The sequence below is a fragment of the Neodiprion virginianus genome, chromosome 4 (genome assembly GCF_021901495.1).
Source record: "Neodiprion virginianus isolate iyNeoVirg1 chromosome 4, iyNeoVirg1.1, whole genome shotgun sequence".
In the NCBI taxonomy this organism is placed as follows: Eukaryota; Metazoa; Arthropoda; class Insecta; order Hymenoptera; family Diprionidae; genus Neodiprion; species Neodiprion virginianus.
The window spans coordinates 17,432,888-17,448,098 of NC_060880.1; the positions used below are offsets into that span (position 1 = coordinate 17,432,888).

The window sequence follows — 15,211 nt, forward strand, 5'->3', positions numbered from 1 at the left end:
AGTGATTCAAGGTTTATCTGCAGACGGAGTATCATGGCCGGCGTCGCACGGTGAAATTCGAGGCGCAGTTAAATTACGTCGCGATTCGGTTTAACCAGCGAGTGATTTTCCGGGTTTTCGGTGTTATCATATCCGCGAAATCTGAGCCGTCGATCTCTCACAAGCCCGAGTCTATTTTCGATGCAAAAAAGGTGAATAATATAGGTTGATCGAACCTAACCTCGACAGATTTGAACCTTCGTACAAGTGTCAGTCCCGTTTTCGTGTGCTCCTAAATCGGATATTCGATATTTCGGCAAGAAAACAAGTGTCAGAGTGAGGAAAAAGTGTTTTGGAATGAACGAAGCGTGAATCGGCCAAAATCTTCGCGTCAAAGTTGCCGCTTCTAACCTCACAGTTCGCGATGATTTTCTCGCAACGTGCTCGCGCCCCGAGTGACGATTTTTATTATTTTGGCTATACGACGGTAGCTACGAATAACAACAGGAACTTTACCTTGATATTTTGATCGAACAGTAACCGGGTAATTCACCGCTTGTGTTCCTTAGCTTTCTAACCTAAGCCTGATCTAATTTTAAATCTCCCAATCCTTTACCCAATTAAATTAATTTCAGACCCAACCTAACCTTAGTTGGCCTACGTTAATCAAAACCTAGGGTCACAAATTATAGTATAAAAATGAGGCTCGTCAGTTCTGAGAAGCTTTCCATGCTGCAGCGCGACCCTGACAATGTCCGCAACATCTGCATCCTGGCACATGTCGACCACGGCAAAACAACACTGGCTGACTCTCTTGTAGCAAGTAATGGAATAATATCTGGTAAGCTTGCCGGCAAGCTGCGATACCTTGACAGCAGAACGGACGAGCAGCAACGCGGCATAACTATGAAGTCGAGCTCTATCGCTCTCTACCACACTCAAAACGGACGTGAGTTCATTGTTAATTTAATAGACTCCCCCGGTCATGTAGATTTCGCCTCTGAAGTATCGACTGCGGTGAGGCTCTGCGACGGGGCGATAGTGGTGGTCGACGTGATCGAGGGCGTCTGTCCGCAGACCCGCAGTGCCCTTTCGATAGCCTACATCGAAGGGTTGAAGCCCATTCTAGTCTTTAACAAGATAGACAGGTTGATAACGGAAGTGAAATTGACGCCTCTAGATGCCTACGTTCACCTGATGCAGGTATTGGAGCAGGTGAACGCGGTCATGGGCGAACTGTTTGCAAGCGATGTGATGGAGCGAGAGGAAAAGGAGGAGGCTGCCAGCAGTGAGAGCCGTAACCTGAACGAGCGAGACCTGGCTGATTGGCAGTCAGCATTAGAGGATGCGGACGATTCTAATTTGTACTTTTCACCGGAACGTGGAAATGTTTTATTTGCCAGTGCCGTTGACCGCTGGGGATTTGGTCTAAAGGAGTTTGCCAAAATGTTTTCTGAGAAGCTGGGATTCAGTAAGAACGTACTGCTCAAGACACTGTGGGGGGACTTTTACATAAACAGTAAGACCAAGCGGATAATGAAGGGTGCTCAAGAGAAAGCTAAGAAGCCGCTTTTCGTTCAACTCATCCTAGAGAATATTTGGGCACTGTATGACACCGTCGTCGTCCGCAAAGACAAAGACAAAATAACATCCATGGTCGATAAGCTCCAAATAAAACTCACCACTCGGGACCTTAGGCACACCGACTCCAAGGCTCAGCTACAGGCGATTTGTTCGCAGTGGCTACCACTGGCGGAAGCCTGCCTCGATATCACCTGCGCTAATGTTCCCTCACCCAAGAATCTCACTAACGAAAAGATTGAACGACTCATGAGTGGGAATACCGACTTCTCTGCGCTTCCACAGGAGACGCAGTTGTTGAAGGATGCTTTCCTGGCTTGCGACAGCTCACCGAACGCGCCTGTGATAGTGTTTATATCGAAGATGTTTCCAGTGGACAGAAAAACCCTGCCTGAAAACAAGTCCAAGCCTCTGACGCAGGAGGAGCTCGCTCAGAGGCGGGAAATCGCCAGACAGCGACACGCCGCTCAACTGGAGCAGCAAAAGTCAGGAATCACTGCGGTAACGGAAAAGACAGAGGCTTTGGACTTGGACAACATTCAAAAGCCAGTGGAGGAAATATCTGAAGATGCTTTGGTTGCTTTTGCCAGAGTTTATTCAGGAACGCTGAGTGAAGGTAGCGAGGTTTTCGTCCTTGGGCCGAAACACAATCCTGCATTGGCTCTAGAGCGCCTCAAGAGTGGAGAGGAAGTCGACGAGAGCACGGTGTTGAAAGACCTCAAGCCTGGCCGGCATGCGACCAAGGCAAAGATTGATCGGCTGTACCTCTTGATGGGACGAGAATTGGAGCCATTGGAGAGCGTGACAGCCGGTAACGTGGTGGGAATCGGAAATTTGGAGGACCATGTCCTGAAGACGGCAACTCTGTCCTCCACGATAGCTTGTCCCTCTTTTGCTGAGCTGACGTCATTGACGGATCCGATTCTGAGGGTGGCACTGGAGCCGAAGCACCCGAATGACCTCCAGAAGCTGATGAAGGGCCTGAAGCTGCTAAACCAAGCAGATGCCTGCGCTATTGTCCACATTCAGGAGACCGGCGAGATAGTTTTAAACACAGCGGGCGAAGTCCACCTTGAAAGATGTCTCGAGGATCTTAAACTGCGCTATGCCAAAGTCGAGGTGAACGTTTCGGAGCCGATAGTTCCGCTTAGGGAAACCGTTGTCCCTCCGCCCAAGGTCGACATGACCAACGAGGTGATAGAAAAGAAAGAGCAGGAGTGCAGTCTCGAGTCTTGGACCGCTAACAGGCAATGCAGCTTCGAAATTGACGCGAGGCCACTTCCGGATGAGGTGACTAAGACGTTGGAGAAATACATCGATCTCATCAAGCTGCTGGATCGGCATGTCGAGAGGCTTGGCAAGGAAATCGAGGATGTTAACACGTCTAGCGAATCCTTGGTTCTTCCAGAACGAACCCAGAAAGCCGTCGATTCTTTCAAGGCTGAGCTTAAACTCGCATTTCAAGAGGGTGAAGAGGAACTGGACCTCAGAAAGATTTGGTGCTTTGGACCGAAGAAATGTGGGCCAAATATGCTTGTCAATGAAACCAGTTATGAGAGGAAGCCATTCTGGGAACGACAGGCTAAATCTAATGATCCTAGATCCGCGTGAGTAGGCAGTGATTTTTTTAATTACATTGTTCATAAATATTGTGGTTGGGGAGTAATGTTATTAAGCTCAACTTCATGCATATTCAGGAAAAATTGCTGCGTGTCACAACTCTGAGATTGTATGAAATTCAGCAAACTGTTAAAAAGCAAATCATATTCGTATTTTAGGAATCTAAAATCTTCAAAGTAGTTGTAGAATTACTCAATAATAATTTTTCTCTCTCTTCATGTTCCATTATGTTAACGTTACTAATTTTAATATGCTGATGATTTTTCACTTTTAAATCAACAGTAATGCAGAATAATGATGCAATACTTACCCTGATTCTGATTTTACCATTTCAATCAAGTTCTCGATCAAACAAATTTTTGAATCAATTCACATTCAATCAACAATTACTTTGGTTAAGTGTAATTAAAAATAATTCAATTGCATATTACTTTTTATGTTTCCATTTGAATATGAATTTAGATACACACAATTTTCAACTTCGATTATGATTTCGTTTGCGACTAGATTTCAAAGGAGACAGATATTTGGTAACTCTTTTCATGCAGATTGATATTCAATTATCAAGTCAATGGAACACCTTAGCTTGCTTGTTATTTTAAGTCAGTTTTTCTCACTATTGTACCTCGTTGGTATGTCGCTGGCTCGCTCATGGATATATTACTTCAAAATACTTCTCTGTTTCAAATCCTCAAGCAGTAATTTGAACTACTGTTGGCAAACAGGTACGACAGCAGCATCGTAAACGGCTTTCAACTTGCCACGCTGGCTGGACCGCTTTGCGAAGAACCAATGATGGGCGTATGCTTTGTGCTTAAAAAATGGGAGCTCCACGACACCGCGTCTGGGTAAGTTTTTAGTTATTTGGTACAAAAGAATAGATCAAAAGTTCAAGTACATGAAAAAACGAAACTACAATCAGTGTGCAGAAGAAATTAAGCGATTTCAACCTTCCGATGAAACTATATAGAATTTCACACAGATCTTTAAACTCTTGAGTTTTCTGATTAAAAAGACATCCAGGGAAAATAACTGGATATGAAGTGCTCATCTCTTTGAATTTGAAGTTCGATCGATCAAACTTGATAAAAAACTCGACTCAGCATTAGTTCTGGATTTCAACAATAAATGAATTTGTTCTGACCAAACTGTTGATACGATTCTTATTTCTTGTACAAAACGTATTCTCATCTACAAACTTTCAATATCTGATATTATTCATAGCGACGGAGGAAGTCAAAGTCAGGGTCACTTGGGAGGTCAGCTTATGTCAGCCTGCAAGGAAGCCTGTAGACGAGCACTTAGCCTGCGCAGACCTCGACTAGTTACCCCGATGTATTCTTGCAGTGTCCTGGTCAACTCGGACGTTCTCGGTGAGTTGAGAAACAAAATTTTGGTCTATTAGAAGAAGCAGGCCATTCACTCAAGTCTTCAAAAGTGATCGGGGCCAAAAAATTTAGGACATAGACAATGGGTGAATTATTAAAAAAAATTTGTCTAAGGGAAAATACACGGTTCGGGTAGAAAAAGGATAAAAATAACTAAGAATATAGTAGACGTGATATATAATAAAATAGTTCCGAAGGATAAAAAAGTTTATTATAATTTCGTTGCAAGCAGTTTTTACCGAAGCTAGCATATCGGTGAACGTGAATCTCAATTCTCACAGTATATTATGTACGACATACAATACTTTAACATTGAAATCTTTTATTACTTTATTCAGAATTACTGAATAATTTTCAATGTGATAAAATAATCGAGGGGCAAGAAAAGTTCGTGAATTTCTTGGTTCTGAAATATTTAGGTAATATTTAAGGGATTTTCACTTCTTATGATTGAACTCTTGACCTGAAAATTTGTGGAAGTTGATTGTTTTGAATTGACTCACAAAATTACTGTACTTGTGAACTAACACCGAGGGTGTCGGGCCTCCGGATCTCAGATTTTCCTGAGACTTCTAGAAGTATTTCTTTGACATTCCGTCTTCACAGCATTCCTTTACTCGATGGACAGTTTCATTATGTTATTTCACAATTATATTTGATACTTTTCAATTGGTTTGAGATTACCTGTTTAAACCTGAAAATACAAGATTTAATCATTGAAGTTTTGTTGTTCGATAATAAGAATAAATAAATTCATTTTATTCGACATTAATAGCCTCACTAAGTCCGATGTGCGCGATTTAAGAGCAAGCAGGAGCCAAGTATAATGTTGCACACTGTTTTCTGAAAGTGCATGCATAACTTCAAGATGAAACAAATTAAAAACCTCCACAAGATGACGTGTTACAATATTTTGCCTTCGGTTGCTTCCATTGTTTGTTAATTATTGCTCGTCGAACTTCACACTCATCAAGTAGCTCAAAGAATTTCGTCATAATTCCTTTTTGTTGCTAATTCTTCAATTCCACACAAGCTCCAGCCAACGCCTGTAAGGCAACATGTACAACGACGCATTCGCTATGAATTTCAATACTCTTATTCCTACAGCATCCGATAACCTACAAGTAATTACAAAGCATCAATTTCGCTATAAAATCATATCGATACTCACAGTACAATCAATTTCATCTCAACTACATGGATCATTGTGATGAATTATTTCAAAAAGTTCTACTTATCGATTGTCATGGTGCTCGTCCGGTTGGGTTACGTGAGGTTATGTGATGTTATGGTGAAACATCTTCTTTTACAAAACGATGGTCTTCCACAGCTCAACTTCTTAACCAGATGCCTGGTAATTATTACAACTATTGTAAACAGTTTTCTCTATTTACTATCGATTTGCAATACGCCGATGTGACACTGCTGTGTGACACAAGCTTGAAACGTGTTCTGCTTTCCTACATCAACGTCAACGAATCGAAAATATCGGCATAGAAATCGCAAATATCGACGAAGCAGCATCCGTTTGAAAGATCTCGACGGATCGATATGGATCATCGCATGCGCATTCTGATGCGCATGAGCAGAACTCATTCCGTCACAGCAACCCATTTCGAACTGATCGAAAACAGCGAAAACTATTCTTTCAACAGTCATAATAATCATTAGGCATCTGATTAACAAGTTGAGCTATGGCAGACCATCGTTTAAGGGCCATGATTTGTCAGAAACGTACATAACCTCACATAATCTAGCCCGACAAGCACCGTAGCAATACGAGTAGATGTTTTTGTAAATAATTCAATAGAAAGTAGTTGAGATGGAATTGATTGTACTGCTAGTATTTGATAGTGAAACTGATGCTTTGTGTTCACTTGTAGATTTTGGGATGCTGCGCGAGTAGGAATATCGGAATTCATAGCATATGCGTTGTTAAATATTTCATATTGCCTTGCAAGCGTTTATCGGGACTCGTGTGGAATTGGAAATTTGTAAGCATCTGCGAATGGGACAAAATATTTCAATGACCGCCTGCTTTTCGTACGACTAATTGATAACGAAAAGGAATTTGACGAAATTCTTTGAGCCATTTGATGAGTGTGAAATTCGACAATCAATAACTAAAAAAGAGTCAAATTAGCTGAACGTAAAATATTGTAACGCGTTGGCTTGTGATAGTTTTTGATTCGCTTCGCCTTGAAATTATGCATACACTTTTACAAAACAATTCAATCATAAAATCTTGTATATTCAGGTATGAACAGATTTTTTCGAATCAAATGGAAAGTATCAAAAATAATTGTTGAAAGACATATAAAATTGCCTATCGAGTGAAGGAATGCTCGTGAGATGGAATTATACATCAGAAGCTTCATATTTAGGGCAAAGAAGCACTCCTAGAAGTTGCAATAAATTCCGTGATTCGTAGGCCCGACACTTTTCTTGTGACTTAAATATGGCTGGGTTAACCCTTTCAGTCATAGTGGGACCGCTACGGTCCCACCTTTTAAAAAATCACCTCAGAGCTCTAGTATTGAACCAAGGCCTCTGAAAATACGTATCTAGGGGTTTTTTGAGTCGCTGATCACGAATATGAGGTCAGATTTTGAAAACTCAAAATGGTGGATCCGCTATAGTCGATCCAATTGGGCAATGTGATAATAAAAATTTCAATCACGTAAAATCTTAATTTATCAGGAATATTCCTTTAAATATACATTAGAAATAAATATTTCAGTTAATTTGTGATGAAATTTGAGATAATTAAAATCCGTGGTTCCTTATCATTATCATTGATATATATATGTGCGTGCGTGCGTGCGTCATAATAGGAATATTGAAAAAAAAAAAACAAGTAGAAGAAAAAAACAATAAAAAAACACAAAAAACGAAAGAAAAAACACACGAAAAATAAAAGAAAAAACAGAAAAAAGCAACAAAAAACACACAAAAAACAAAAAAGTGGAACTAGACGCTCTCCACGTCCTCGTCGTGAGTTCCGGGTAGGGCTAAGAGAGAGACACGAATATAGACAAAAAAAGATAAGATGGCATTTGCCATCTTGGACTTGGAAATTATGAAGTTATGACTTCAGATTCGTGATCAGCTATTCCAAAATCCCCCAAATGACTAAATTCAGGCCAAAATATTGAGCAGAAAGATATAAGATATAAAACTTGACGTCCGCCATATCGGTTCCGCCATTTTCAATTTTGAAAATCTAATGCCAGATTCATAATCAGCGACCCCCAAAACCTCTGAGTACAAAGTTTTAGAAGAGTTAATAAGTATTTGGAATTTCACGTCCGTCATATTGGATCCGCCATTTTGAATTTCGAAAATCTAACGCCAGATTCGTAATCAGCGACCCCGAAAACCCCTGAACACAAAGTTTTAGAAGAATTAATAAGTATTTGGAATTTCTCGTCCGCCATATTCGATCCGCCATTTTGAATTTTGAAAATCTAATGCCAGATTCATAATCAGCAACCCCCAAAACCTCTGAGTACAAAGTTTTAGAAGAATTAATAAGTATTTGAAATTTCACGTCCGCCGTATTGGATCCGCCATTTTGAATTTTGAAAATCTAATGCCAGATTCGTAATCAGCGACCCCAAAAACCCCCGAGTACCCAATTTTCATCGAAATCGGTGCAGATGAAAAATGCATTCCTGAAAGGGTTAAAGAACGAGAAAACATTATTGAATTATTGTCGTTTTATTTACAAATATGACAATTATACTCTTGAATTAATGTTTTTTTCTTTCTTGTTCCTCAATTGTGATATCAGAGCTACAAGTTACAGCTATCAGGATACATAAATTCATATACGTTAAAGTACAATAATTAATAGTAGTAGGGAATAGTGAAAATATTTGTTTAAACATCGTCATCGCTATAATTATGCTTGACAGATGAGTGAGTATACGATGATAATAAATATTATGCGTTTAATGAACATTCGCAATAGGAATAGGGCATAGATTGAGGATGAATCGGCCGGGTTGACTGAAATATCAAATAATCAAAAGTTGGGAAAAGACAGAAAAAAGAACTTTGAAATTTACTGGAGTCTGGCGCTTTTGAACCAATTATAACGGTTTTACGCTAATTTTTTTTATCATAAGGATCTTCCGAGATCAATTGAACAAAATTTTGGAAACATCTGTAAAGTGAGATCGATCTGGTTAGGAAGAAAAATAAGTTCAAAACGTTAAAATCTGATGAAAACAATCAGAGAACGTCCACTCTCAACTTTCCAATTATAGAATATTTTCTCAGATCGTTGATGCATTAGCTTGCGTGTTGTCGAATTTTCTCTGAATCATTTCTTCCACACAGTGAAAATATTATTTTATTCACGTCCGTCATCATTGGCGCAAGTATATATAACATTGCTGCAGTTTTTTTTTAACGGTTTTTCTTCTTTTCCTAACCTTCGATTTGAACTGTACAGCGTTGAATAAAAAAGCTCGCTCGAGTCTCGCGCCAAGTATTCAATCTCGTGATCAAGTCTCAATTCCTTTCGGCGCAGATGATCGTGCGCATTGTAATGATCGAATGCAATCCTTCGGGCAAAATCTTAAACAAATAACATTTCCTTACCTACGCCATAATGCCTAGATGCATCGGAAGCATGACCGATCAGAATATCGAGGCGCTTTGTTCGAGGGATCGTTAAGGCTCTGCAGTTATGCCGCAGCACCTATGCAGGCATCTGCGATCAGTGACCCTATATGTATCTCGAAGCTTCGCGATGCCTTCTTGCTGCCGTAAATTATTTCCATTCTGCCAGCCACGACGACCCCGCGTTAATCTTAAAGATCGCCGTCCATAATACATAACGCGTTAAAATATTATCCCCGGTCAATTACGCGGCTAATGATTAATTAGCGTGACTAAGGGAACGGAGGGGAAAACGGATACAGGGTAAAGGAGAGGAGGAGAAAGGGTCGTTGTTCCGTGTCGAGTTTTTTTTTATTCTTTTTCTTTTCTTTTTCTCTTTTTTTTTCTTTCCTATAATTGTGGATGCGCCGAGACGTCGCCTTTCCACCGCATGTCACGCCTATAACTAATACTTGTACTAAAAACTACCTTCTTGATAATTATATATAATTATATGATATTACATACGAGACGTAAATAAATAACGTGAATTATTATATCTATACGTGTATAAATATTTGCGTGAATGATGAAAGGGAAAGAGAGAAAAAATAAATTATATAGGTATCGCCTTATAACCTGCTCTTTCTTGTATCGCCACAAGTTTTTCTTATTCCGAACACGCGGCTTCCGTGTAGTATAAAAAACAGAAAAAAAAAAAATATTGAACGTGGTAATTTAAACAGTTATTTAATTTCCAACGAGGAAAGGGCATCGTATTACTATTATATAATATATGGCTGTATGCGATGTAGATATGTTCTTTGCATCGGCCATCATCAACCTTCCAAGGCAGCTTTCATTAGCTCGGAAACCTTGTGCCACGGAAATACTGGCTTTGAGACAGTAACGTCCTCTGTCATGAGGTCTGTAACAGAAATAAACGGTTTTTGGACGTTGGATAATGTGTTTTTTGAAAATTTTTACTGTACAGTGGATCACAGGCCATTCCATGATAAATCGCCCATTTTTCAACTTCACACTTTTTAATTTATTTGAAATTTTTCAGACGGCATCAAAACCTCCAAAATACCCCAGTTTTTCTCTTTTCCTTTTCTGTTCTTCGTGCGAAAATATTCGGTAACGAATAAAAATGCAATAATATGAAAAAGTACGAAATTTTTCTGTTCGTTCCTTTTTAAAACTCGAAGACTTTTCAAAAATTGCGTTCTTCATCTCGATCACTTTAAAATCAGTTCTCTAATGAAATCATACTTTTCTTCTATTTTTTTATATCAGTTTAAAATTTTCAATCTTCTACCAATTTAAAAAGAATTCTGAACAATATGATATCTTGTAGTTCTATAAGGCCAATTTCATAACGGTGTTATTTTTTATTCACTTTCCAGGGCATTTCGGAAATTTTTAATATTTCAGAAATCTCCAAGTGATTCGAATAATAGAATACAAAAAAAAAAAAAATTGGAACAATCGGAGTATGAAAGAAAATCCTTGAGGATTATTTTTAAATTCTTGATACGTTTTAAATTCGAAATCGTATTACGAAATGAAACAATATAAGATCCCGTTATAAAAATGATGTTTCAAATGGTGATCGTAATTTTTTTCGAGATTTTGAAAACAACGTAATAAACTGTAAAAAGACTTGCGTGATAAAAATGAAACGAAAAGCAGTTCTAGTGGTGCTTGAGAGGTGGTGTGAAAAATCAAACAACCTTGGCCTTTAGAGACCCTATATGCCGCCTCACTTAAAAAACTTTCAACCAAATTAAAAATGGTGAAATTTTATTAATAACCGGTGACTTGGCATGGTCTGCCACTTTACGTTTACTGAATAATTAAACCCAAAGACTTTCTGTAAGTTTTTCTTTTTACACGTTAAACGATACCTGCATCCTGATCATGTTACGGTTGCATTCCCTTATTCATTTATTCATTTGTTTAATTTTCACTCAATCCTCTCACGTCTAACAATAACGAGTTCAATTAAAAGTTACATACCCAGTAAACTGCGAGTGTAGCGCAATGGGCGACCTCTGCGATTTCCCTGGACGCACATCATGCCGTATACTCGGATGCCGGGAACACTCGCGTACATCGGCTGATCGTGGCTCATAGGGCCTTCTTCTCGAGGTAAAAGAAAAAAAAAACACAACGTTGTCAAAAAAGTCGGTAAAAGGATACCAACAAAAATTATTAGAAAGGAACGTAACCACAAATTTACATGTGGTTACAGACGTTGGTCGTGGATACATCGCGTGCCATGCTTCGGGGTTTTTAAGAAAGCGATCGTAGATATTAAATGACGAAACTTACCCAGGATATTGGTGTCTGGGCACCGACATATCACGAGGTAATGGGATTTTCCTGTTCTCACGTTTTGCAACGCGAGGAGAGACCAGTCTTTCGGTGCTCTGCATTCCCTCATATCAGCCACCGGCTCACACGTCTTTACAAGCGTTAATGCCTGGAACAAAAAACGGTAACGACAATAATCGAAGATGTTCTTTGCTCTTAATTGAACTCGAATTTAAAAAAAAAAAACATGTCGTTTATTGTCACCGTGACTTGTTTCACATTTTACGGAAATTTGTCTCGTTTTGAGATCAAACAATGCGAAACTCTTGGTGTTTACGAACTCTAAGCTAGCGATGTCGCCTTTCGAAACGTGTAATTTTTACGTCGATAAATGACTGCAACCATCGTTCGGAATCTGTTGAAGTGTTTTCAGAAATTTCGTGAAATATTTCGTGCATTGAAAAATTTTATTTGTTACAGTAACTAGGAAAATTCAGTAAAAACAGGCATCGATGAAAAAACTGTTTGAATATTGTTGGAATTACGAAAAACTAGGTACGCGTAACCATTTTGCGATATTGTCGATCCGTTTTTGGTAATTGCAACGCAAAATCAGTTTGTGAGGTTTACACTACTTTTTTAATTTACTCAGGCTTTGACGTCAATTTATTGTTGCACAAGCATTAAATTTTCGCAACAGTTACAAGAAAATATAGCAACAGTGATCGTAATGAGAAAGAATAGTAACGGATAAAACTAATTTTCATTTCGTACCTACAACTATATTTTTCGATTGTGGTGAAAAATGAGAATAGTTAAGGACTGAGCGGTAACCGGAACTGAAAATTTCTCTCAGTGTGCTGAAATCTTGCAAAGTCTGTTAAATTCTGGTGAAATCTTGAGAAACAATCTGAAATCCCTGAAATCTTCGAAGTCACATGAAATCCCTGAAGGCATAAATAAAATTGCTGTGATATAACTGAAATGTCTGAAATATAAGATCACATATAATCCCTCAAATTTTGTGACATCTTTCGAAATCCTTTGAAAACTTGTAAGATCTTGTGACTTCACCTTGAAATTTTTGAAATTCTTTAAAATCCACAGCATTTCTTTACAATCTTACGACATTGCGCGATTTTGAAATCTGTTATACAAACAAACCGATGAGCGGTCAACCCCTTTTCATAGTTACGTTTTACATCTCGATCTGTTTTTTCAGTGTCGCGATGAAACGGTACAGGAAGAGAAGTTATACTGGTATAATAAATCCACATGTACATGGTGGTCAGCTTGGCAAGCTAGTACAGCAGGGTATGGGAATGTTCGACCTGGTTTCCGGTATTTTAGCCATTGAAAATACGGTTCTTGGTTACAGTATAGCAGGCATGTATACGAAACGCCGCAACCGGTTCTCGACTGCAAAGCTACGGCAACAACGAATAATAATATAGGCATATCCGATTTGCGAGAGAACCTAGGAGAAAGAGGAGGCACGGCCTTCGTGGCTGCACATGCCCATCGGTCTCTTTGGATATGAGATACCTCGGCATCCCAGCATCTCTAATCCAGATCTGCGAATTTTCTCTTTATGAACGAGCCGTGTCCTGAGTCGATGATTTTTCCAATTTTCAAACGTCTTGGAATGTTTCGTTAAGAATTTGGCTTTCTTTGAAGAGGTCAGGTGCACTGAGAGAAATTTCTAGTTCCGGTTACCGCTCAGTCCTTGACTATTTTCATTTTCTACCGCAATCGAAAAATATAGTTCTAAGTAAAAAATGAAAATTAGTTTTCCAGCTGTTACCGGAAAGTCTAGTATCCGTTACTATTCTTTCTCATTGCGATCACTGTTGCTATATTTTCTCGCAACTGTTGCGAAAATTTAATGCTTGTGCAAGAATAAATTGACGTTAAAGCCTTGTTTGACTAAAAAAGTAGAGTAAAGCTCAGAAACTGATTTTGCGTTGCAATTACTAAAAAAGGATCGACGATAGCGCGAAATGGTTAGGCGTACTTCGTTTTTCGTAATCCCAACGATATTCAAACAGTTTTTTTAACGATACATGTTTTACCGAATTTTTCTAGTTACTATGAAAAATGAAATTTTTCTCAGTGTGGTCAAATATACGCATTATTCTCGTTTATTTAATCATGAGATAGTCTTAGATCGAGTATTTATAAAATTATTGTAATCGTAAGCTACAAAGATCTATTTTAAAACGTGATAATAGAAAATTCTGGAATTATTTTAAACTGCTTCAAAGTTGTTCAAAATCTAGTAGACTGGTTCGATTTCACTACCACGGATAGAAGACTGTTTTCTGCAAACTGATTGACAAAGAGTTTCTCTTTTTTCTTCAGTAGCCAAATCAATGATGCACATTTGTTGATCGTAATCGATATCGGTTCAACGTTACAAAATAAAATATTCAATCGTGCCAATGTAATGAAAGAAAAATTGTTTCGCAATCAGTGAATTTTCAGAATACCGTCTTGTGAATAAAATGAATCATCCTACAGTAAAAACCAACGATCCAAAATCAATAAACGATATCTAAACTCTGGTTAGAGAAATAATTCAAGCTTACTAGGACGGAGTATCAATAAATACTTTATAAACGAATATCTCATCATCAAATTAACAAGAAATATTGACTTTCATTTCACCAGCTTTTTCATAAAGATCGATAGACTTTTATTGAAGATTTTCACGTCTCCTTAAAACATTTGGAAATTATCATGTATCTCATAATTTTTTTCCATCGCCGAGTAACGTATCGCTTGTTCAATTCTAATTAATAGGATTTCATTTTCCACTCGCAAATGCAGGATTCTCTTCAAATCGGTAAAGGCGAATTTCTTTTTCATTATTTCTTAGTTAATTAAAGATAAAAGAAACAAAAACGTACAAAAATCCGATCATTAAAATTGACACACATGCAATGATTTGTTCCATAAAGTAGAACTTTATTGAAAATTCGATTCAGGCGTTTTGTAGAGAATCTTTGCTAAAATGAAACGAGTTCTAATCAATAAAAGTTAGCCAATATTATTTAACTCACGTTTTTTCATAATCTTTTGTGTTAACCATTACGAAAAAAGAGAAACGTATATTCTTCTAAATTTCGATCGGATCATCGACATTAACGTGAATGTTTCTTAAAAATTTCTAACAATTCATCTTTCGTTACGTTATTTTCGCGTGTCTGAAATTTCGATACATCGGCCATTTTAAATTTTGGCCCCCACCCATAACTGAGAGTTCTCTCAGCACAAGAAATAATATTGTGTTTTTAATTTCTGTGTCGAGTTTCCTTGGTTAAGAAATAACCAAAAAAAAAAAAAATAGAAAATATAAAAAAACAATCCGTACGAGGCCAATTTCTAAACTTTCTTTAATTTCGAAGAGATAATGTATGAAAGTGAATTTAAAAAAAAAACGCAATCGCAGAATGTACAGTTTGATGCATATTTCCATTTCCCAGGAGGAAAGATAAGGAGTCAAAATTATTTTTCATCGAAAACAATTGGTCCGCAAGTTCATTTTTTGCCTGCATCTAGATACCTAGAAAATGTGGCGTCAGGAAATAACAAGCGTTAATGACATCGTGTCGTCGAACGGTTTGCATAATAATGCCAAATGGACAAGGATTAATTTAAAACGATATTCCATCCCTCCCCTCCTCCCGTTGGCTCAGGGGACTCAAGAGTTTTAC

The 15,211-nt window shown here is 38.1% G+C and overlaps 2 protein-coding genes across 2 annotated transcripts in view; one reads left to right on the forward strand and one right to left on the reverse strand.

Annotated features, from left to right (window-relative positions):
- Window positions 1–15,211, forward strand: part of LOC124302994 (elongation factor-like GTPase 1) — a 104,499-nt gene continuing 89,288 nt past the window's right edge. The window contains exons 1-3 of the mRNA XM_046759638.1: window positions 1–3,167; window positions 3,906–4,028; window positions 4,405–4,553. Coding sequence (XP_046615594.1) covers window positions 679–3,167; window positions 3,906–4,028; window positions 4,405–4,553 — 2,761 coding nt within the window. The 5' untranslated portion in view covers window positions 1–678. The remainder of the gene's footprint in view (window positions 3,168–3,905; window positions 4,029–4,404; window positions 4,554–15,211) is intronic.
- Window positions 8,292–15,211, reverse strand: part of LOC124303000 (uncharacterized) — a 41,487-nt gene continuing 34,567 nt past the window's right edge. Inside the window, exons 4-6 of the mRNA XM_046759652.1 lie at window positions 11,514–11,664; window positions 11,199–11,321; window positions 8,292–10,104 (exon numbers count right to left, since the gene is read on the reverse strand). Coding sequence (XP_046615608.1) covers window positions 10,016–10,104; window positions 11,199–11,321; window positions 11,514–11,664 — 363 coding nt within the window. The 3' untranslated portion in view covers window positions 8,292–10,015. The remainder of the gene's footprint in view (window positions 10,105–11,198; window positions 11,322–11,513; window positions 11,665–15,211) is intronic.